General features: G+C 51.9%; 8 protein-coding genes across 8 annotated transcripts; 4 read left to right on the forward strand and 4 right to left on the reverse strand.

Moving 5' to 3' along the window:
- Positions 1–43: 43 nt before the first annotated feature.
- K460DRAFT_407050 (T-complex protein 1 subunit delta) lies at positions 44–1,854 on the forward strand (the record flags this gene model as incomplete). Its single annotated transcript, XM_040937023.1, has 5 exons — positions 44–91; positions 145–196; positions 254–276; positions 331–360; positions 412–1,854. The coding sequence occupies 5 exons, from the start codon at positions 44–46 to the stop codon at positions 1,852–1,854; spliced, it is 1,596 nt and encodes a 531-aa protein (XP_040785216.1).
- Positions 1,855–3,022: 1,168 nt separating this feature from the next.
- Positions 3,023–4,654, reverse strand: K460DRAFT_289856 (uncharacterized protein; the record flags this gene model as incomplete). Its single annotated transcript, XM_040929148.1, has 2 exons — positions 3,023–4,436; positions 4,581–4,654. The coding sequence occupies 2 exons, from the start codon at positions 4,652–4,654 to the stop codon at positions 3,023–3,025; spliced, it is 1,488 nt and encodes a 495-aa protein (XP_040785217.1).
- Positions 4,655–5,484: 830 nt separating this feature from the next.
- Positions 5,485–8,321, reverse strand: K460DRAFT_314110 (uncharacterized protein). The gene is made up of 4 exons (XM_040930265.1): positions 7,857–8,321; positions 6,702–7,804; positions 6,381–6,643; positions 5,485–6,313 (listed from the first exon to the last, which is right to left on the reverse strand). Exons 1-4 carry the CDS (start codon positions 8,121–8,123, stop codon positions 5,868–5,870), a joined length of 2,079 nt encoding a protein of 692 aa, XP_040785218.1. The 5' UTR covers positions 8,124–8,321; the 3' UTR covers positions 5,485–5,867.
- Positions 8,322–8,692: 371 nt separating this feature from the next.
- Positions 8,693–9,406, forward strand: K460DRAFT_290206 (uncharacterized protein; the record flags this gene model as incomplete). The annotated part of the gene is made up of 2 exons (XM_040929181.1): positions 8,693–8,850; positions 8,908–9,406. 2 exons carry the CDS (start codon positions 8,693–8,695, stop codon positions 9,404–9,406), a joined length of 657 nt encoding a protein of 218 aa, XP_040785219.1.
- A 557-nt stretch (positions 9,407–9,963) lies between these two features.
- On the reverse strand, positions 9,964–13,437 carry K460DRAFT_407054 (AMP deaminase; the record flags this gene model as incomplete). The annotated part of the gene is made up of 4 exons (XM_040937024.1): positions 9,964–10,624; positions 10,675–11,795; positions 11,841–13,372; positions 13,428–13,437. 4 exons carry the CDS (start codon positions 13,435–13,437, stop codon positions 9,964–9,966), a joined length of 3,324 nt encoding a protein of 1,107 aa, XP_040785220.1.
- Positions 13,438–14,272: 835 nt separating this feature from the next.
- K460DRAFT_407055 (RNA binding domain-containing protein) lies at positions 14,273–15,479 on the forward strand (the record flags this gene model as incomplete). The annotated part of the gene is made up of 3 exons (XM_040937025.1): positions 14,273–14,361; positions 14,415–14,951; positions 15,002–15,479. The coding sequence occupies 3 exons, from the start codon at positions 14,273–14,275 to the stop codon at positions 15,477–15,479; spliced, it is 1,104 nt and encodes a 367-aa protein (XP_040785221.1).
- Positions 15,480–16,165: 686 nt separating this feature from the next.
- K460DRAFT_356487 (TPR-like protein) lies at positions 16,166–18,151 on the forward strand (the record flags this gene model as incomplete). Its single annotated transcript, XM_040931964.1, has 2 exons — positions 16,166–16,336; positions 16,409–18,151. The coding sequence occupies 2 exons, from the start codon at positions 16,166–16,168 to the stop codon at positions 18,149–18,151; spliced, it is 1,914 nt and encodes a 637-aa protein (XP_040785222.1).
- Positions 18,152–20,414: 2,263 nt separating this feature from the next.
- On the reverse strand, positions 20,415–22,242 carry K460DRAFT_132626 (subtilisin-like protein). The gene is made up of 2 exons (XM_040926688.1): positions 22,195–22,242; positions 20,415–21,986 (listed from the first exon to the last, which is right to left on the reverse strand). The coding sequence occupies exon 2, from the start codon at positions 21,882–21,884 to the stop codon at positions 20,481–20,483; it is 1,404 nt and encodes a 467-aa protein (XP_040785223.1). The 5' UTR covers positions 21,885–21,986; positions 22,195–22,242; the 3' UTR covers positions 20,415–20,480.
- Positions 22,243–22,459: the final 217 nt, after the last annotated feature.

The raw sequence follows: 22,459 nt of genomic DNA on the forward strand, positions 1-22,459 counted from the left end.
CCCCTCTCAAAACCATTGTCCTTTTTATATCCACAATCCAAACATGGCTGCTCAGGTTGCGAATGGCGGCTCCGGAAATGCTGCCTTCAAGGTACGCACGCTACTGGCAGAGGGCCTGAAAACACTGACTGACCGACGCTCTAGGATAAGGAAAAGCCGAGAGCTGTTCGGAGCGCTAATATCATCGCTGCTAGAGGTAAGATGGTTTCGTTATAACCCATGAGAGACATTCCTGCTAACTCACCATTCCCAGCTGTGGCCGATGCCATTCGAACTGTATGTCCCCACGTTGAGGTGCGGGGGAGTCGTTGAAGACTAATCTTCTGGCAGTCACTAGGACCAAAGGGCATGGACAAGATGGTATGGCTCCCGTGTACACTCCCCAGTGAACCCTGTCTAATAAAGATTCAGATTCAAACCGGCAAAGGCGAGACTATCATCACCAACGACGGAGCTACCATGCTGAACCAGATGAGCGTCATGCACCCTTCGGCCAAGATGCTCGTCGACCTTGCACATGCCCAAGATATCGAAGCAGGAGATGGCACAACGTCAGTGGTGGTGATTGCAGGAAGTCTACTTGGAGCCGCCGAGCGGTTACTGTCCAAGGGCATCCACCCCACCGTCATATCGGAGGCTTTCCAACGCGCAGCTCAAGAGGCCATATCCATCTTGACGGAAATGGCCATCCCTATATCGCTCACCGATAGACAAACCCTCCTCAAGACCGCAACAACTGCGCTCTCGTCCAAGATTGTCGCCCAGGAGCCCAAGCTGCCTATCATGGCTGTGGATTCGGTCCTGAAGGTCATCGATGCCAAGACGGCGGACAACGTGGACCTGAAGAACATTAGGATGATCAAAAAGCAGGGTGGCACCATTGAGGACAGCGAGATGATTGATGGACTAGTACTCAATCAGCCCGTGGTCAAGAGTGCTGGAGGACCTACTATGAAGGAGAAGGCACGGATAGGCCTGATACAGTTCCAGCTGAGCCCGCCAAAACCGGACATGGAGAATCAGATCGTCGTCAACGACTACAGGCAGATGGACAAGATCCTTAAAGAGGAGCGCACCTACCTGCTGAACATGGTGAAGAAAATCCAAAAGGCCAAGTGCAACGTGCTCTTCATTCAAAAGTCGATTCTGCGGGACGCGGTCAACGACCTCAGCCTACATTTCTTGTCCAAGCTGAAGATTCTGGTAATCAAGGAAATTGAGCGGGATGAGATCGAATTCATCTGCAAGAGCACTGGTTGCAAACCCATTGCCGACATCGACTCATTCACTGAAGATAAGCTTGGCTCAGCAGACCTGGTCGAGGAGGTGCAGGCATCAGGCGCTCGATATGTCAAGGTCTCCGGCGTCAAATCAGTAGTGAACACCGTCTCCATTGTCTGCCGCGGCGCCAACAATCTCATTCTGGACGAAACCGAGCGCTCCCTGCATGATGCACACTGTGCAATCCGCTCGCTTGTCAAGAAGAAAGCTCTCCTTGCCGGCGGTGGCGCGCCAGAGATTGAAATCGCACATCAGCTCTCCCTTCGCGCCCGCGAGCTCTCTGGTACAGAAGCTATCTGCTGGAAAGCTTTTGCCGATGCTATGGAGGTTATCCCTACAACGCTAGCGGAGAATGCGGGCTTGAACAGCATCAAGGTGGTCACGGAACTAAGGCATAGACATGCGCAAGAGCAGAGGAATGCAGGCATTAGCATCAAGAGCGGAGGTGTCAAGAACGATATCAGTGAGGAGAACGTGCTACAACCCCTCCTGGTTAGCACAAGCGCGATTGAGTTGGCAGCCGAGACCGTCAAGATGATCCTACGGATTGACGACATCGCTTTGTCGAGGTAAAAAGTTGATTGCAGGAATAGCATAGTGCTCGGAAAAGTACGATACCACGAGTAATATAAAAAAAGCTATCAGAGCAGCAGACTATTTGTACATCTCACGATTCAGCACGTGCAAATGTGCAATAGTGCGTCGAACGCATGAAGATGTAGTCAGATTCAGACGTGGCAACGTGAAATCGTAGAAGCGAACTCGACGGTCTGTACCACGCCAGAAGCGCATGCATCTCCAATATTTCCAGCCGCCTCGACATCACGGCGTGGCCTTCACAGGAACTATATACTAGTCTTAAGCTAGGCTGACTCTAGGTGCAGTTTATGTATAGTGAAAGTGTTTTCATGCCGGTCCTTGTCACGAAATCATTCAAACACGTAGTAAAACTTTTCTAAGCTGGCCAAACCGAGTACGGGCGAATCAATTAACAAGACCAACTCAGCAGCCACCAAAGTAGCACAAGCACCTATGCGAGATCTGGGGAAGGAGTTTTAAATATCACCTTTTTCTTCTCACAGAGAGATGTAGATAGCGGTAAGAACGGCGGTAAACCTTTTGTTCCGTCACATCTCAGAGATGCTGTAACAACCCAGCGTATCGGGCCCGAAGACGGAGCGAGAGGTGTACAAATATATGTACGATTCAAGTGGAAAATAAAAGTAAAAGAGCATAAGCTTCGATTCACTCTTTGCATAGTTTGTCGAGGATGTGATTAGTACTGACTTTAAATAATACGTGTCGACGAGGTCGGAAAGGGGGCTTTGTAACGAAGATTGAATTAAGACCCCTCAAAAAGAATTCGTAGCTGAGAGAAGACGTGTGCATCCTCGCTACAGGGTATGAATTTTTGCAGCATCGCTAGCTAAGCCGAAATGGAGATGGTAGATGGGAAGGAAAACGCCTCATTAATGCATCATGGTGATCATACAGAGCACGGCCATGACAAATGGCTTGTAGCTGAGAAGCGCCCGCTAAAGTACAGCATAGTTGGTGATCGTAAGAATGGTACGGAAACATTGATATCGTAGAAGTTTTGTGCAAGAGAAGGTTCTCCCGACCGTCCCAAGCTGTAGATCAAACCCCCATTTGTCCCACTACTATGCCAATGTGTCATTGTACATGGGATAGATCGAACAGGCGCTAGTAGGCTGCGAGATACTGTGGGCGACAGCCTTCCTCATCGGCTCTTCAAGCTGGCACGCTTTAAAAGGCGCGTAACTAGGTTTCCGCGCGCTTTGGGCTTGATGTAAAAGGCGCCCTTGGTGCCGGTCATGTCGTCTGTCAGGAGTAGATCTTCAAGCGCTAACGGGTCGTCCTTGGCGGCCTTGGGGCCAGAAGAATGCCAGCCGTACAGTTGATCGTCGTCTGCTCGCAGGTCGGGGCGAGTTAGCGTCATCCGTAGCGTCATATCTCGATTCAAGTGACCGGCAATTGGCTGCATAGATGATAGGTGTGAAGAGTCCAGAGAGGAATTCGGCTGTGAGACATGACGGGAGTGCAAGCGGAAGGACAGACCGGTGCTTGAAGGTGTCGTTGGCGATTCCAAATCAGCGACGGAATCCCCGTCGGAGTCAAGACCTTGGTTCTCGGTGGCAGTGTCCTCGAGAAATGACAGCTTTCCATCTTTTAGGAAGGTGTGCATGTCGCGACTGAACTTGCGAGCGTGGCTAGCGATGGGCGGGAGTTGGTAATGTGGTGTGACTGTGTCATTCCCAGCCGTCGAGGGAAAGCCAAACTCGATGGCTTCGTCGAACTTCTGCGGGGAGGCCAGGTACATGCGGAGCTTCTTCCTCGCCGCGGGATCCTGGTAGTGCGTGGCCTCGGGGTCGAATGCAGGCACGGTAGGCGTGTGCGAGGATCTTCGTCCTGATAGTGACGCGGAATGTGCACGCTCATGTCGTGGGCTTGATGCGACGGTGAAGAGAGGAGGGTCTACCATGAGCACGGCATTCGAGCACGGACGACGAATAGGCGGACTAGTGAGAGACATGGTCCGCCTGAGATTGTACATGTACGGATTTGCTGTGGAAACCGATGAGTTCATAGTTTCGAGGTGGAGCAGACTGCGCAGCCTGTTGCTGTCCTTCTCTTTTGTGATGGGCAAGCACGAGGAAGCTTGACTAGGGCTGGCCGACGATGATGCCGAGGACACTCTTCTTCGCTGGCGTCCTCGACCAGACGTGTCGTCGGCGGGGTTGGAGAAGCCGAATTTAAAATCGTCGAAGCGCTGTTGTGCGCGCTCGGAGGCTTGGTCGTCGTCAGGCCGGCCTGTGTGGTGGTGGTGGTGGTGCTTTCCCAGAAGAAGCAGCTGCTCCTCGGGCGAGAAGTGCTGTCTGCGCAGCTTTTCCGGCAAAGAGCGAAAGAAATCAGCTTGGGCTTGCGAGATGTCGTTGTCGTTGTCGTTGTTGTCGTCGTCGTCGTCGTCGTCCTGGACGGCATTCCCCGGCTTGCGTAGTCGACGCCTGGATGGCAAAGTCAACGAGGGGCGGAATGGGGTTGACGAGCTGGCCCGAGAGGAGCGGCCAGAAGTAGGCTCCTCGACGGCCTGCTGCTGGATCTGCAGGCGCTCCAGGGATGAAAAGTACTTTCTCCTGCAGCGGCACGGGTCATTAGCAATGGCATAATTGTCTCCCACTGCCTGCTACTGCAAGGTACAGTGTGTGGTTGTAGTCTATGCACGCGATAACGCGCTCCTATCACGCCGTCGACTAATCAGAGATGCAGGAACAACGTACTGGACTGAATACGGCAGCGCGTCGAACTCGGCCTGCTGTAACGGCGGATTGAGGGCCCTCGCTTTCCTCCTCATGGCGCTGGCTCGACGGCAGCAAGCGGTGATGGCCTGACGTTGGCCGCCGGGCACATTGGTGGGTGTTTCTGCGAAAGGAGCTTTCACGCCGTGGCCAGGCTGTGCGTCGAGCTCGCCGTGAATGCGAAGCCTCTTGAATCGATGGACCGGCTGGTAGGGCGAGAGAAGTGAATGAAGAAGCAAACGATGTAGATAGAGTGCAGCAGAGACAGCTGGACCAGACACAACCAGAGGGCTTATTAGCAGCATACCATCGACGCACTTGGGGCGGCTGCATATTCGTACAGTCGGGATGCTACGTCTGCAGCTAATGCGCCGTCAGAGACGCACGTTTCGCTCTCATCCTTACATTTCTCTATCCAAGAGTCAAGCAGCGCCCATTCGCGCTTGGGGCAGCAGATCAACAGGTACAAACACCCCTAGGGACATGGCGAAAAGAGAGCGTGTGCTGAGAGGCGCCGCCGCCTACAATAACCACAATCAACATGATCAACAAAAACAACACCACCACGACTTGGGGCCAAGAATGGGTCTGCGCATCGTGGTTCCACAGACATATACCTCCCCGCTCTCTCCACCTTGCCGTCCGCTGTTTCAAAGCCACAGTCCACTCAGGGACAGACAGCCAGTGGGGCCTGGCTACTTGGCGCATTGGCCTGCGACACGCTGCATTAGCAAAAGGTGACCCGGCTGATGGGACAGAGGGCGGCCACCATCGCGACCGCATCAATCCCTCGTCCTCTTTTATTTTAGCCTTTCATCAACTGGGCTGCTCAAAGCAACGGCTCGTGCCATCCGAATGGCTGGATCAACAAACACATCATCCAAATGTGTGACGATTCATATTCGTACAGACTGCCACACTCTTTGTGCAACGTAGCAGGCATACGTCGTGTAACCACGCAGAGCTGAGGAACACGTACGCGCTGCATGCAAGCCATTCATGGGAACACCTTGCCTTTACAAACGTCGTCTGATTGCAGAAGTAGAAGCAAGGGTATCTCAAGAGAAGTACAGCGTCCAGCTCCAACACCCGACACGCATCGCCACCTTCCTAAATCGCCTACAACTCCATATTCCATCTGCATTGCCGTGTCAAAAAAAAAGGGGGGTTTCTGTGGTACCTGATGATCTATCCCTTCCAAAAGTGTATAAGATTCGTGTCCACCTAGGAACATGTCATCTATGAATAGAGATTCTCCCGTAGTCTCACTCAAACTCCCGCTATATCGTAATAATACTCATCGTCAAGCCCTTCGCGGCTTGGAAGTATCGGCTCTTCCAACCCGACCTCCTCGAACCGAACATTGAGGAGGCGGATCTTAAGTCCGTAGCCGCCAATGAAGTGGACCAGCTTGTTCGTGTCTGCGGTAATTGGTTGTTGGTTAAGCAGCATCAGCAGTCCATCAAGCCACTCAGACGCAAGAGTGTGGCTTTGCGGGTGTAAATGCAACAATACTGATTCCTTTCGCCCGGCGCCTGAGCCACCAGAGGTTTGCCGCGAGTGGTGGGCTTGAGGCAAGTAACCGTGGATGGTGATTTTGGTTGATGTAGGTGCACGCTGGCCTGGCAAAGTTGTGACCGTGCTGTCAGATGATGAGGTGGACGGGGCCGATGCCGAGACATTGCTCACCACAGACGATACGATGGAGAGATCGACTATTGATGCTCGTCAGCCACAGCGCTACCGCAAACCACGCAATACAGTGGGGCCTGTTACACTTACTCTTCTCTTGCAGCGCATCAAGCCTCGGCTCTGTAGCTGTTTTTCCGTCCAAGTCAGCATAGTGCAGATATCGTCGGTTGTGTGACAGTCGCACAAAACGCCACGCTGAGGGTACAGAACGATCAAGGGTCTTGCTGGTTACTGGACCAGCATCTGAGCCGTAGTTCACACCGATGGGGAACCATGCCCCTTGTAGCAGACATCTGATGCGTTGCTCTTTGACGAACTGGAGAGCTTCATGGTTGAGTTCATCGCGGACTTGGCTGTCAAGAGTCAGTCAGTCTGGTAGTAGAGATTAAGGTAAACTGCAGGCATGCATACCGCAGATGGTGGCCCCATGCATCTTCATACGTGAGTTCAAGAAGTTCCATCTGAAGCTCTCTAAGCCGCTTGAGTTCAAATTCTGCCAGCTCCTCTTCAACATCCTTGATCTCTTTCGTACGTGGCGCTTGGCCCACAATTTGTTCGACTAGGATCCGAACCAAGTCTTCCATCTTCTCAAAGTCTTCCGTCTGCGCGCCTGCGACCTTCCACAACCGTATAAAGGCGTTCAAACCACACGTGTGCAGTCTTGACCAATGGAGCAACAGAGGCTTGAACGCTCGGTCAAAGTTGGACCGAGACTCGAGTGCTGTGTATCTATGCGACTCGACATCATCGCATCTGTCCACCTCGAAGTGCTCATAAAGAATCAAGGTAACGGAGAGAGAGGCGCGGGCTATTGGGCACCGCTCTTCGAGCGACTCCGCTGATTGTTCCAGCAACAGCTTCTGGAAACCGTCTTCGTTTTTGTAGACAAAGTCCGTCAGATCCATTAGGCCCAAGAAGCCGGTTGCATCAAACTCCCAGGCTGGTGACTCGGTGTCGAAACCTAGTCGCCTCCACTTTACTGGATTCTGCTTCTTGCTTCCTTTTGGATCCGATGCTGAATTGTCGGGGTTGCTTGCAGTGTGCAAGCCGCGAAGGGCTCTCCGATGATCTGACTTCTCCAAATCAACCTTCTCCTCCCTCCAGTTCCTCAGCAAGATTTTTGTCAGCGACTGGAAGTCTAGCAATGGATGTGCCAGGTCCTGTATGGCGGAACTCTGCATGAGCCCGTATACGCTCTTTATCACGCCCAGCTCTTGCAGCTGCTTTATGAATTTGGGCCACTCGAAGTCGGCGTCATTGGCGATTGCGTCGCGCATAAGTGCATTGATCAGCTGCAGAGAGTTTGCACATAGCGCGTGGTCCGCCGAGGTTATTTTTTCGACGAGTGAGGGAAGGAACTGTGGCTGGGTATCGACTGCTGGTCTCAATCGTTGGAAGCCAGTGACGCCGGGCTGGGAATTGCGATGCGAGGGGTGACCGACAATGGCTGCGAGGACGGACATGGCGCCCCGATTTACATTCACGAGCGGTTGCGCGACTACGAGATCGACTATCTATTGCCCTTGCGTCAGACTTGCTCATGCGCCTAAGGCTCTCCAAACTTACTCTTGTGATCAAATCGTCCGTCACATGGTCCCAGCCCTTGTCGAGCTCCAGCAGGCGCGCCAGAGACGTGAGACAATAGGCCAAGGTGTTTCCTGTGGCATGTAGGGCTAGGAATCTGAGCTTGGGTAGGCCTCCTTCGTATATGAAGACATCTGCGAAAGAAGGATCTCCAATGGCACTTTGCAGCCTGAAGACTGCCATTTTGCGTATCGACTCCTCCTCTGCGCCGAGTCGCGCCACCAAGTCGGAGACATTGAGACTATCCATGGCTCAGCGAAGGATGCCAAATTAAACGTGGGGAAGATGTGCGGAGATTGTGAGTTCATCCCGTTCATCTGATCATGAACAACATGGTATGCGTGGCCAGGGTTGCCAAAATATCGATATGTACTGTACCAGTGTGCCGTCAGTTGTCCATGGGGTTTCTAATGTTTCAGCCTTTGCCAGTCGCGATCATTAGCCGGTCGCGAACATTGGCTTGGCAACACGTGAAGCGTGTTGTGGGGGGGGGGGGGGGGTGGTAGGGTTCACTAGCGCTTTTCTGCCTGCCCAGGTGGACGGCGCTAGGCAGGTACAGGCTAGCAGGGTGATCCAGCGTGTGAAGACGACTTCCAGTGTCGCCCTTGGGACAACAACAACAATATCGCTTTGTCTTTGCGAACCCGCTCACGTCGCTCTGTCTAATTTCTTCTTGCCCTTTGCATTCCAGCGTTGAAGCCTTGTTGAGATACCCTCTGCCTCGCCGTCTCTGTCCTCTGCTTTTCTGCCGCCTGCTCCTCACTCCCTCGACTTCGAACCACCGCTGCTCCGCTTTCACTGCGAGCTCGCCGGGCACCATGGTCTACATCACCTCGGACCTCTTTGGCCCTACTATACCACACGACCGGCAAGAACACAATCTTGCCTCGACCTATTGGCCGGCTACGGCCAATGTGCAGCACACAGCAGCTTTGGGCAAGAGAAGGAGGCACGATGGGGATGACGGGCCAACCAAGTACGAGACCTTCCTAGGCGCTACACAAATCTCAAGCCCTAACCTCGTCGGCAGCAGCTATCAGCATCAGCATCAACATCAACATCAACATCGATTACTTCCCATGAACCGAGACGCTGGACGCTCGCAGTCCACCGACACCCCGCCCGTTGGACGTAACAACCACTCGTCCTACACGCTTTTTTCAGCTGCTTCCGAAAGACGGCCCGTCAAGCAACTTAAACGGCTCACCCCTAAAGCAATGCTAGTCAAGTCGACCTCACACCTCATGGACATCGAGTCCGAGCTGCCCCCGACTGCCCAAGTTACCGACGCTGAAGCTCATGCTGTTTCCGACCTACGACCGTGTCATGCATGCAGTCTAGCACCGAAGCGAAAGAAAGATTTAGTCAACTATCTGGACTGCAAACGCTGCAACGGCCGAACCTGTTATGTCTGCGCACGAGAGTGCGTGGGCGGATGCGGGAAAGCAGTTTGCAAAAAGTGCATAGTAGAAGTAGGGCAGGAAGGGGATTCATGGTGCCTAGACTGCTACTCAAGACACATAAACTCGTGAATAGACTGGGTTTTTGTACTCTGGCGTCGTCACCCTTTTCGCTGTGGAGTAACTGGAGATTGACATCAGGAATCAATGTTGCGCCGTCGCAATGGACAAGTTCTGATTATGGTTAGTCCGGACATGAGGAGGATCGGGAGCAAGTGGATGGCGCGCAACATAAACCCTTTATTTGCTCGAGACGATCTAGTGCCAACTAGAGGGGCATGCCCAATGGGAGTCCACACTACAATGAATGTATGAACTCATAGCTAGCACGACTAGTAGGAACAATATTGATGCCCGGAGCACCTCGGGCAATAGAAGTTAGAGTCTGAAGCGTCAACATATCCCACAAGGTTCAGGCGAGATTACATCCCAGGTTGGACGGCATACCTACCAGAGGGACACGTGGGTTCGAACGTTTTATGAGCAGCATGGGAGGATGGTTCATAGTCTGTAGAGGGTTTCGATTTGACACTTTTCTCGAACGATTTTCAAGTCTAAGTTGTTATCCCGGTGCCCAGGCGATGTTGAATGTGCACGATCAAACATCCGACTATTCAGGCTTCAAGCCCCTATTCCTCATCATCAGTGTCCCGTTCCTCAACTACACTTCTCGTATCACCCCGGAACCCCGAACGAGCACCCGTCATTTCTCCATCTTCCACCTGGCTACTCCGCATACTGCTTCTCCTCCTGCTCCTACTTACTACACCGGGGAAGATCCGAGGCTCACCGTCTAACGTCACAGTACTCGTCGTCCGTGACAGACCTAGGTTCTGCTCATCAGGCGGCCATTGTGTGGTGGCGATAGAAGCACCGGGCGTTTGCTGCGGCTGTTGCTGCGGTTGTGGTGCTGAGAGGATACTGGGATTGATGGTCATGCTTGAGGTGCGGCGAGGACGCTCAAAATTCCCACTATTTTTGGTGCTGGTGGGCGAGGTTGGCTGAGTTTGAAGGCTGGCGATATCAGCGGCGGAAGCAGAGGGGTTGAGGCGGGCTTGTTGAGTCGGGTAGAGGGGTCCCGAGACCGCGCCTGGGGGTAGAGTGGAGAAAGGTTGGCTTTGGTCAACGAAGTTGCTACTCGAAGGGTGTAGATGCATTGATTGGACGGGAGATCCTGAATGAGTGATCTGAAACGACTTGGAGATCTGAGGCACTTCTCCCCCTGGTTGAAGGTTGGATGTCGTGAGGTCATTTTTACTAGACTGTGCAGCTCGTGTATAGCGATCGATCCTGTTCGATGTCAGAAGTAAGATTTGGAAATGTCTCGTTTCGTAACGTACATCGCAAGTTCCCCCATAAGTGTCTCATGCCTGAACGCTTCGCGAATGCTAGGTACGTTGGACCTTGCCATGTCGTTGCCTGCTACACCTGGAAGGTGGTAGTGCGAGCCCAACCACTTCTGCTTGACAATGTGTTCGAAGCCACTCTGTTCAACGGAATGTTTAGCAAGCTCGCACATGTCTACCGCGCTTAGCTTATAGATCTGCGCCGCGACCGAGTACTCTTCAATGAGAGGCTCTTTTGTGAAAGCGAACTGGAGAGGATCGTCTGTTGACAAGGAGACATTTAGTCCACGTCTAAAGTAACTCAAGAACGGGTTACGTTCGTAAGCCAGGAAGAGTGCGTTATTGCTGAGTGGTGACATGGCAACACCGATCTGTTCGAGGTAGAAGATGTACTGTAAGAGAGGCACTTTTCGGAGGAGTAGACCATGACTTATACTGTGACAGCAAAGAACAGCAGCAGCCAAATGATCGGTATCCCCAGCCTCTCCACAGTGCGGCCGGAGCAAGAAGGTGTTGAAACCGCGCTGCTTCCTCCAGACATTAAGGGATGCTATGTTGGCAAACAAGTAGTACATCCAATAACTGTATGGTGGATTCTGCTTCGTACACCACTCCTTAGGAAAGGGGAACTTCTTGTACACGCGCCGCTCGACCTTACTCTCGTCGTCCACACTGTCGAAGCCTATGACTCTTTGCAAGAAGATGTGAAGCTTGGGATGGGATGTGGGGTCTCTAGTGACTTCGAAAAGAGGCTGAAACAGGTTGACGACCACTTGCTGGAAGTTTTCCATAAGACCGGTCGCCTTATATACGTCGAATAGACGAGGCACTTGAATTAACCATCGAACGTTGGGAGAGAAGAGCTTGTTGTCGATGACCCAAGCAGCAAGCTTGTCCCATTCATAGAGGTCGCGGCCGTAAATTGATATCCGCCACTCTACGAACTGATACTTGCTTGACTCTAGATCGGAGATCACTTCCTTTGTGATCTCAGCTAAGTAACGGCCTTTGATGAAGTTGTCTGTCTTGAGGAAGATCGTTCGAAGACGCGATTCGCCAACTGGGTTGTATTTGAGATTGAACTTGTCGAAGCGGTGGAACGAATCGGTATGAGCCTATTTAATCAGCAGGATTCCATATTGGGGAAACTATGCACCTACATGCATATCCAGAGTATCTATACTCAAATCGTAGGCCGTCAAATTGATAGATTCGAAGACCTCTTTTAGGGTAAGGTGCTTGCCGTCACGGAACAGCACTACTTCATCTTGTGACCTTTTCATCTTCGACTTGATGAAGCGCAGCAGATGTTTTTGATTCATACAAGCCGAGTGGTGAACGTGCGTATCGACTTTGCGTACGTTGTAGAAATCTCTATGTGGCACCTGCTTACTGTCGGCCGTCTCTTGATATTCGTTCAAGAGGTAGTAGAGATTGAACTTTCCTTCGAGATATTGAAGGCGTCGGAAAGCAAAACTCTTGCTTGGACCATCTGAAGATATCTCTAGGATCGAGTCGAGATCTATGTAGAATTCTCGTAATGTAGGAATCGTTACGATGGGTGTGTCAAGCTCTGCCGACTTTGCAGTCTCGTAGACTTGAAACACGCCGTTGCTATCCAAACGGAATGACATCTCTGAAGCCCCTGGGACTGGCAATTGGTCGTCTATATTGAAGTCTTCTCCGATGTTGGTGCCCATCTTACGGGGTGGCTTAGTTGGCTCGGATGGTTCCAAGATGCCGCTGTTCTGAAGACTGCTGGAAGCATTGCGGCGTTCTTTGGAAGAGTCATTCCAAACAGGCTCAGGGTGTGGTGGGTAGATACGCCAGCCAGGATCATCCTTGGGGTTATCGAAGTTTCGCTGTAAAGACAAGCGTATGTATTTGTGGCGTAGATCCAATACCTTTTGGACGTTGGTGTAGATAGCACTGAGCTCAGCGGTAACACTCGAATCAGACATGGCAAAGCCTCCGGCTCCTGACCCAACTCCTATACCAGCGCCTGCGCCGTGAATGCCCTCTTCAGCAAGTAGGGGCTTATGTTCTCGAGGAAGACTGGGATGCTGTGCATGCGATCGAGCTTGTTGGTCAGCTTGAAGCAAGATTTCTGCTTCAGTATAGTTTCCTTGGTTATTGGCAGCATTGGGAGTCGTGTGCAAACGGGGATCCTGTGACTGTTCTGTATGTGACACACCGATCGGAAGCGTGGACCGGTGGCCTTGGTTTGTGAGACTAACGTTGCTTTTCCGTGAACGAATGCTATCAGCCCCGCTAGGCAAATCGATGCCATCTGTAGCGCTGAAGTTGGCGGGAAAGGTCTTTGCTCGCATGGCGGGACTGTGCGTGTCTCCCGCCTGTGATCCACCATATTGCGTCTCTAGCTGGTGTCGCTGGTAAAACTGCTTGGCTTCGGTATGGCTCATCTGTTTCTCGGCCGTGTAGTCGTAGAAAGCGGTCCGTCGCTGCTTGTCGCGGGGAAGCATCCCCGCTGCACCATCGTCTTCTACGCCTGTGCCAGCTGTATTCTGCGCCGTTGCAGTCGCACCATAGTCTGCTCGTGCGCGCGCGCCATTGCCAGTCTCAGGCTCAGAAGACTCCGGGCTGAGCTCTTCTTCTTCCTCAGAGGAGGGCATCTGGTCGTCATGGACAGGACCAATGTCTGGTGAGGCATCTGCGTGGGCAGAAAATGCACCTGGACGACATGTCAGTATTGATTGTTAACCACATATCAGGCTGGCATGTGCTACCTTTCAACATGGTGCTATGTTAGGGTGCAAGTTGTGGCTGTCGGAGCTGGAGCAACACACTGCAAGCACACCCAGGAAAAGAACGACGGGACCTGAGAACGCGGTTCACGTCGGAGGTCTCCGCGAACGTTTTGTCCCGTGCTTTCGTGCATCATATCCGATTTTTCGTGCATTGTGGATCTGACATGACTGACCAAGGGAGGTCAATTCTCTCGATTGACAGCGCGAGGCTGTAGGAAGCAACGAGCAAACATGGGGTAGTCTGCGGACTTATGGCCCGTCCATCCTTCCGTGGCTCCTCGGTTGATGAGGCTATCGACAGGGTAAAGGAAGCCAAACCGAGAATTGATTTCCCACAAGGACGTCACGGCGATAGTTCTAGTTAGAGGTACCAGAAGCGGCGCAGTTGGTCGAATCCAACCGAAATGTCTTTCTCGCTCTTGTCCTGGAGGCGTGTAATTACAGATACTGGCCTCCACATCGTACAGGCAAATATGTTCCAATCAGTCTGCAGTACTCCGGTCTCGTTGGCTGTAAAGTACAGGATGAAGGACCCAGAGTAAGACTCTGCATGACGTGCAGGCATTCTTCCATTGTGTCTATTCAAAAACATGTTTATTCATTGCAAGTCCAACGTGCAGACCAAGACTTATGATTAGCTGTCAGAGGAAATGAACATCTATCTTGGGCTTGTGCGGGATCTGAAGTCCTTCGAACCTTTTCTTTATATGGCCTTTCAAGGTATAACTCGGGTTACAGATCGCTACTCGATATAATTGGCGTCAATCTATGTTGGTAGTGAAGATCACGTGCCACTTTGGTTGTTAGCGTGATCGATTCGAAGCATGATCCAAGCCCATGAAAAAATATCTCCGTCCTTCCTCCGGAATTCCAAAGTCACCTTCTTCTGTGCCTTTGACGCATTTCTCATCATGTAAGCATCACTGGTATTGTAGTTAATTGGCAAGTAGTAATCCATCAATACAGGTTCCTTCTTCGACGTACCGCTGTTCGTGCGCTCAGCGCGACGCCTTCGAAGGCGCTCTTTACGAAGCCGCGATCACTCACCACGCTTACATCGTCCATCTTGCGATCAAGACAACAGCAATGGTCTATATCTCCCTTCCAGAGGAGGTTCGCTAGCGACGATGCGGCAAAGACCGAGGCTGCTCAGGCTGCTACAGCTGACGCCCCAGAGAACTTTGCGCAGACGGCAGCGGAGGCACCCGTCGAAGAAAACCTAACTCCAGCACAACAAGAATTTCAGGCAGAGCCCACTGATGCCTCTGCCACTGTTGGCGCGAGTGCTTTGGAGGCGTTGGGGAAAAATGCAGACAAGACGGCCGAGACGACGGGGCGGAATTCCAGAGCACCTCGCGAAGGCACCCCCGAACCAAAAACTCTTCTGTATATCGGCAACCTGTACTACGAGGTCACCGCAGATCAACTGGAGCGCGTCTTCTCGCGATTTGGCGAGATCGAGAGTGCGAAGATTGTCTACGACAACAGGGGTATGAGCAGAGGGTAGGCGCTACTATCCAACCTCAAGATGATAGACTAACCTTGTCGCTTAGATTTGGCTACATCGAGTTCAAGAGCATCCCCGATGCACAAGCCGCTGTTGATAACCTCGACATGCAAGTTTTTGAAGGCCGGAACCTCGTAGTGCAATTTCATCGCGCTAAAACGGACTCCAAGACCCGTAGCCCCAAAGGCAATTACGGAACCCGCATCAACCCCCCATCCAGGACCCTCTTCATTGGAAACATGTCGTTTGAAATGTCTGACAAGGACTTGAATGACCTCTTCCGTGACATCCGCAATGTCACGGACGTCCGCGTTGCAGTCGACAGGAGGACTGGCCAGCCAAGAGGTTTCGCCCACGCAGACTTTATCGACATTGCTAGCGCTACCCGGGCCAAAGAGTTCTTGCAGGAGAAGACTATCTACGGAAGACAGTTGCGCGTTGACTTTAGCACGTCTGGTACACAACAGCAGAGGGATAATCATACAAATGATGCAGGGGAGGCAGGAGAGGCAGGAGTGGCATAGCTTCTCACACGAACCGTTTCGCTAAAAGAAGGATTGGATGTGATCTATGAGGAGTCGAGTTGCAATTTGAAGAAAAGGAAGACCTGATCGGGAAGGTAGCTGATATATGTATGATCTGCACGGCGACATCTGCTGCCTTATTATCGGCACACTGTATTGATAGGATGAATTGCATGTATCATAGTAGAACAGCGTCTGGCGTTTTTAATCCCCTCTTCTGCTATATTTCTTGTCATAGGGTGGAATGGGGTACTAGAAATACAATGGTCCTTCTGTCAAGCCTATCGTTGCGCACCATGGTGAAAGCCAGTCTAAAAATCTCACATATCACTAAGGTGTTTGTTTCATTAACGCTAGCATCATGTCTTTGCGTCTTTACGTCTTTGCATCTTTGCGTCTTTGCGTCTTTACGTCTTTACATCTTTACGTCTTTGCATCTTTGCATCTTTGCGTCTTTGCATCTTTGCTGTCTCTGTGTGTTGTCGCCACGCAGCAAAGACCTCGGCCCCGTGTGGAGGGGCTGCGCTCCACTTTCCAACTGCGGATCACTTAAGTCGACCCCAGCCGCCTTACGTACACTTGGTTTACCTGTATACCTTGTACTTCATACTCTTCTCTTTGCTACTTGTGCATTCGCATCACAACAACTACTTCGACTCCTTATCCCATCTTGCTTCGCCATCGCCATGTCATTTCTCGGCGGCGCCGAGTGCTCGACGGCGGCCAATCCGCTCAGCCAGTTCACAAAACACGTCCACGATGACAAGTCGTTACAGAGAGATCGCCTAGTAGGACGGGGGCCAGGTGGGCTTCAGGAAAGCATGCGGAATCAGCAGATGGGCGGTGGCTCAGACGGTGTAGGTCTCCAAAGTCCAACGTAGAGTCGGCGAGATGGGCTATGAATGACTGGCTAACTGTTTGCTTGCTAGATGATGAATGCGTTTATGCAGCAGAATGCGCAACTTCCACAAGGGCCCGGTCCCGCTTCACCCTTCGCCATGGAGCAGATGCGAAGAGAACTGGAGCGGGCACAACATAGCGGATCTCCAGCCTGGGCAGCCGAGTTTGACCCTGGGATGCAGGCACCACAAATGGGTCCAGCCATGCAAGAAAGACCAGCAGGCTTCAGTCCTGCTGAATTTGCAAAGTTCCAGCAAATGAACCCTACAGCACGAACAGCGAGCCCTACGACCGCCTCTCAGCCTTCCATGATGGGATACCAGCGGCCGATGTACGGCATGGGCATGGGCATGGGGGGCATGGGCATGGGCACGATGCAGCAGCCATATGCGCCGCAAAATATCCAGCAGCCCATGCAAGATTCTGGGAAGGGCAAGGGTCGCATGGTGGAGCTTGATGATCAGGACTGGGAGGCGCAATTCGCGGAGCTGGAACAGACGGATCAGCACCATTTGGATGCGTTGGATGCCCAGGCGAACAAGGATATTGAAGCGGAGCTGAATGAAATGGACAGGTCAGTAGATGTTGAAGCCGCCGACTTCGGCGATTTCGAGTCGATTTGGAAGGGCATCAACGCTGAGACTGAATACGCTAGGCAACTTGCCAACGAGGACAACTTTGTCGACGGGCACATGGGCGACTTGGATCAGTGGGAGGGCTTCGATGGGCTGAACACGCACTCCGTTCGCGATCCTGCCATGGGCGACTACCTATTCGAACAGGAAAACCTCTTCAAAAATGTCACGAACCCATTCGAAGAAGGGATTAAGATTATGGAAGAAGGTGGGAACTTATCGTTGGCTGCACTCGCGTTCGAAGCAGCGGTTCAGAAAGACCCGAATCATATTGCAGCTTGGGTCCGACTGGGAGAATCGCAAGCGCAGAACGAGAAGGAAACGCCAGCTATCCGAGCATTGGAGCACGCGCTAAAACAGGATCCATCGAATCTTGAAGCCTTGATGGGTCTCGCAGTATCATACACAAACGAAGGCTATGAAAGCACCGCATATCGAACTCTGGAGCGCTGGTTAGCCACCAAATATCCATTGCTCATTAAAGAACCACTCTCCTCCGATGCCGAAATGGGATTCACCGACCGCCACCTACTGCACGAGAAAGTTACGAACCTGTTCATTCAAGCCGCACAGCTATCACCATCTGGTGAGCAAATGGACCCAGACGTACAAGTTGGCCTCGGCGTGTTGTTCTATGGTGTAGAAGAGTACGACAAGGCAGTTGACTGTTTCGGCGCCGCTCTTGCCTCCACGGAATCCGGTGTCTCCAACTCCTCATCACAAGTCCATCTCCTCTGGAATCGACTCGGCGCCACCCTCGCGAACTCCGGACGAAGCGAGGAAGCCATCGACGCTTACTCGCGCGCGCTCGCCCTCCGGCCGAACTTTGTCCGTGCCCGCTATAATCTGGGTGTGTCTTGTATCAACATTGGATGCTTTACGGAAGCTGCGCAACATCTACTCGGCGCCTTGTCTATGCATAAAGTTGTGGAGCGGGAAGGGAAGGAGAAGGCGAGGGAGGTGGTAGGCGATGGTGTTTCAGAAAGTCAGTTGGACAACATGATTCATCAGAATCAAAGTACGAATCTGTATGACACATTAAGGAGAGTCTTTGCACAAATGGGCCGACGGGATCTAGCGGATATGGCAGGCCCGGGTATGGACGTTGAGCGCTTTCGCGGGGAATTTGAATTTTGAGCGTAATGCTCTAATATCGTCTGATGCGCAAGCGGCGGACATAGTTCACGATGATGGAAGTTACAAGGGCTGGCTCCTGGAACGAAAAGTCAAGATCGCGGAGAGAGACGATTGGGATGAAGGAGAGCTGGGCGATAGCTGCTGTTTCGGCACAAGGACCCTGAAAATCGGCATGGGTTGCGTGTAGAAACTGCATAGCGGCATCTAACTTACATTGCGTTCGGGCGGCTTCTTCCTGAGGGAAGGCCATTAGAATCCATCCGGAAAGGATGACATGAGATGTTTAGATGAAGCAACGATTTCTGAAACTATAATCCTGAAACATCCTTTCCACTGAGTCGCTGCTTTCTCTTCGATTGATACCAAGTGTGTAATCTTCTGAACCCAATCTTTCATATGGATTAGAAGATCATCCGGGGTATATCGCGGAACACTCGCTTCCTTCTCCACCACGCTCTACTGGTAGTTTGCAGCACCACAACGTAGCTAGCAAGTTCTTGATTGTCCCACCCGATCTACAGAACCGCTCTTGAAATTCTGTCCGCCGGGAGCCTCCAGTCAGCTTCCAAGCCTCGCGATCCACATAGCAAGTGCACACCACCGTGGGTGGCAGCGTTTCTGCGTGGAACGGTTTCGCAGGATCGTGCAAAGGACTGCGAGTCACTCAACTTGTGCGACAATAGCAGGATACGTATTTCCCTCAACTCCCGTATCGCTAGTTCCTGCCATCAAGAGCTCAGTCGGCATGTCGCTGTTCTGGAAGAAGCTTCAAGTTTGACCTTGACTTTGACCTTCGCTTTGGCCCTGCCTTCTATTTTCTTGTTCGTGCGTCGGAAGCGGATTACGATCAGGATACCATTCGCTGGTTCGTGCAGCTTGTTATGCTGGCGGATGATCGTGATGCGCAGTTGTAGAATCTGGTACAAAGAGGCGTCATTGACGACACATGGTGTCATGGGGGAGCATCATCGAGGCTACATCCATCCCGAAGAAATCTCTGAGGCATCGCATCATCTAACATTACTCTCATTGGATTCAAAGATCAACGTCGTCAGAGCCTCAGCCATCCAGATCCCCGCTTCGCCGTCTTTTCGCTTGTCTCATCATCCTGTACTGATATAGTCCTCTGCGAAGGCCGTTGCAAACACCCCGATTCTGTTGAAGAGAAAGTCTGAGTATGTGGTATTTCCGGGCTCTTTCCAGGCACTCGGTGGATCCTTCAGCTTCTGCCTCTTGTCCATAAATGGTATTGCATTCTCAAAATTTAATGTTGTCCCGGGGAGCGGGGACAATGCTCAGGCTTGGGAGAAGATCAAGATCCCTAGTCAAGAATGCTGATGTAGGATTGACAGAGTCAAAATAGTAGCTTGTGTTAACCAAAGGCTGGATCAGAAGCCACTAGACTAGTGACTAGTGTTGAATTTTGTATACTTCTCGAACCTTTTGATCCATAGTGGACGGATCCTGCTTGCTCCAGGAACAAACTTGGGTTTGCCGAATGACGTGAAGAAATCTGCAGCATTAATCACTTGTACAGTAGGTCCCTTCAGCCCCATAGATTCGCCCCACGGGCTTCCACACAGCACCCAATTAATAGACTCTACTCTGTCTGATCAGCCCCAAGCATCAGAGGGAACGCGTACCCTCGGGCCCCGAGCAGTGTCGCACCAAGGACGGCTCACGTTGTTCACCGGTCCTTCTCACAAGCTCCGAGTTGCTAGAACATTTTGGATACGCGAGTGCGCAGGTAAATGTGGAGCCGGAGGCGTCGTGCCATGTATCATCACTATGCATTATTGTATGGTGTGGGAGAGTCGGCCTGCAGGCTTGGGTCTACTTGCAGCCTGGAATCTTGGGTCTACTTGGTCTTCACTTCCATTTTTTTTTTTTAAATTAGTAGTTCATCACAATCTTAGGACACTAGAAAGGCATGCCCTGTCAAATCATGACATGTCGTATATACGATGGTATTACGATATCATCTAGTCATACGTACACACGTCTAAATATCCGGCCAAGGCTGTGCATGAAGCTGCGAAAGGCGAAGCATCATCTCATCCCCATATCCCATCAATGCAGCCGGTCAATGCATGGCGTAATAGTATTGACAGCGAAAATTAAGTTTGGACACGTCCACTTCCACATCGATGATAGAAAAGAAAACTCTTATTACAAGAGAGAAACCAGGCCATGCTGATGCAGGTGTTTTAAAATTAGATGGGCAATGAATAGCCCAAAGATGAGATAGAGAATGTGCTCTAGACTTTTGTGCGCTTAGGAATCAGGGTATCGTTTCATCCACTGCTGCTACACTGTTGCGATGAATTTCTTAGAATCTGAGTTGTGCGTCACGAGAGTGAAGCTGGAACCTCCCATCAATGGTAATGTCGTTGGCCATGGCGGCGGCGGCGCGTGCAGCTGGGCTTCCACTGTGATCGGGGACGACGTAATTCTTGACAAGACGCTTAGCAACACCCCCATCGACACCGTTGCTAAGAAGGAGGTTGGCGCTTCCACCAGTGCGTCCAGTGATCTTGCCCTCTCGGGCAGTCTTTAGAAGTTTGGCCTTGAGCGCAGCTGGGTTCTGACCAAGTCCGGCAACGTCCTGAGACAGGAGAACGGCCATGACACCGGTAGTGTGGGGGCACGCCATCGAGGTACCAGACAGGAAGTTGATGATGGTGTCGCCGGTGCTCCAGGCGCTAAGGATCTGTTCACCAGGGGCGTATATGTCGACACATTTGCCAATGTTGGAGAAGGTAGACACTTGGTTGTTGATGTTGACGGAACCGACAGTGACAACGTCGGAGTTTGCTCCACCAAGATGAGCGGGAGTAGAGCCGCACGCATCGGCACCATCATTTCCAGCGGCGACGGAGATGTGAATACCGGCCTGGGAAGCACCGGCGATGACTTCATCGACAGAGTTGGCCGTTCCCTTGAGACCCCAAGACATGCTCATGATGGAGCCAACGAAGCCCGGCTGGGTCTTGCGCTTCTCGTGATTGCTGATGACCCAGTCCATACCAGCAATGGTATCCGTGGAGGACCCAGAACCGTCGTCACCAAGTACCTTCACCTCGATGATGTTGGCACCTTGAGCGACACCAAACTTGGCGCCACCGGCAGTACCAGCGACATGAGTGCCGTGACCATCACCATCAACAAATGATCCAGTGGCTGTAAAGCCCTCTGTGGCACGGCCTGTAAAGACAGCGTGGGAGGTTCGCACACCCGTGTCGATGACATAGATATCAACACCAGCGCCGAGGGTTTCATTGGTAAACGAGTAGGTGAAGTCCTGGCCCTGTGGGGAACCAGATGCACCGGCTTCGTTGGAGATTCGCTGTAGACCCCACGGGGCGCCAGATTTTTGGGTAGCAAACGATTCAATCATGGCCTTCTCTTCGACGTAGGCAACTTCAGTCAGATTCTGGAAAGCCTTGGCATGGTCATCGCACATTTCAAAGACCCAAACTTTTGTGTAATTGTTGGTCGATTGGAACTTGACAACGTCCTGGCCCTTGAGCTGCATCATTTCAAGATATTCCTCGACTCCCTTGGGGATAGTCTCATTGCGCATGAAGGTGATGATGTACTCCTTGGTGTCGTTGGAGTGATTTGCGGGAATGACGGTCTTGCCGATGAAGCCCTCGCCCTTGGGTTGCGGAGCGGCAAAAGCGGTAGAGCACGCAGCCAAAAGGCCGGTGGCGATAGCGAAGGAAAACCTCATGATGGATTATAGGAAGGATCCAGTCCAGAAAGAAGTTGTATGAGGGGTGGGAAAGAGTGTGCAGCCGTCTTGTAGGTCACAGGGAATGAATGTCGAGGAGCACTGGTACTGTTAGTGACTACTCGAACGTGAATCAACGCTCGATGGAGCAAAGCAGCGAAACAGACAGGAAACTGCCCAGGCTTTTATGAGGAACGATAAGAAGTAACAGCGAGAGTGAAGCGTGTCGGAGCCGATCAAGTCGAGACACGGTGTGAAGAAGGCAATGTGACAAATTGAAGAGCTTAGAGCATCCATGTCAGAGACTTACATCAAGTTGCAGCAGGCAATGAAGGTGCGGCGGAGTGCTGTGCCAGGTTAAGTCGGGTACCACAGGTATGAGGAGCAGCACGTAGGGGCCAAGACGTGCCAGCACGCGAAGGTGAATAAAGAGGGAGGGTTGTGAGAAAGCAAGTGAAGAGAAGAGAAGAGAAGAGAAGGAGTGAAGTGGGTGGTGCAGGAAGGCTATCTACCCGGAGACAGGCACACTAAATGAACGAAAGTGAGTGTGGTTAATAAAGAAAGGAAACGGTTTG

Source organism: Cucurbitaria berberidis (genome assembly GCF_010015615.1).
Source record: "Cucurbitaria berberidis CBS 394.84 unplaced genomic scaffold K460scaffold_4, whole genome shotgun sequence".
Lineage (NCBI taxonomy): Eukaryota > Fungi > Ascomycota > Dothideomycetes > Pleosporales > Cucurbitariaceae > Cucurbitaria > Cucurbitaria berberidis.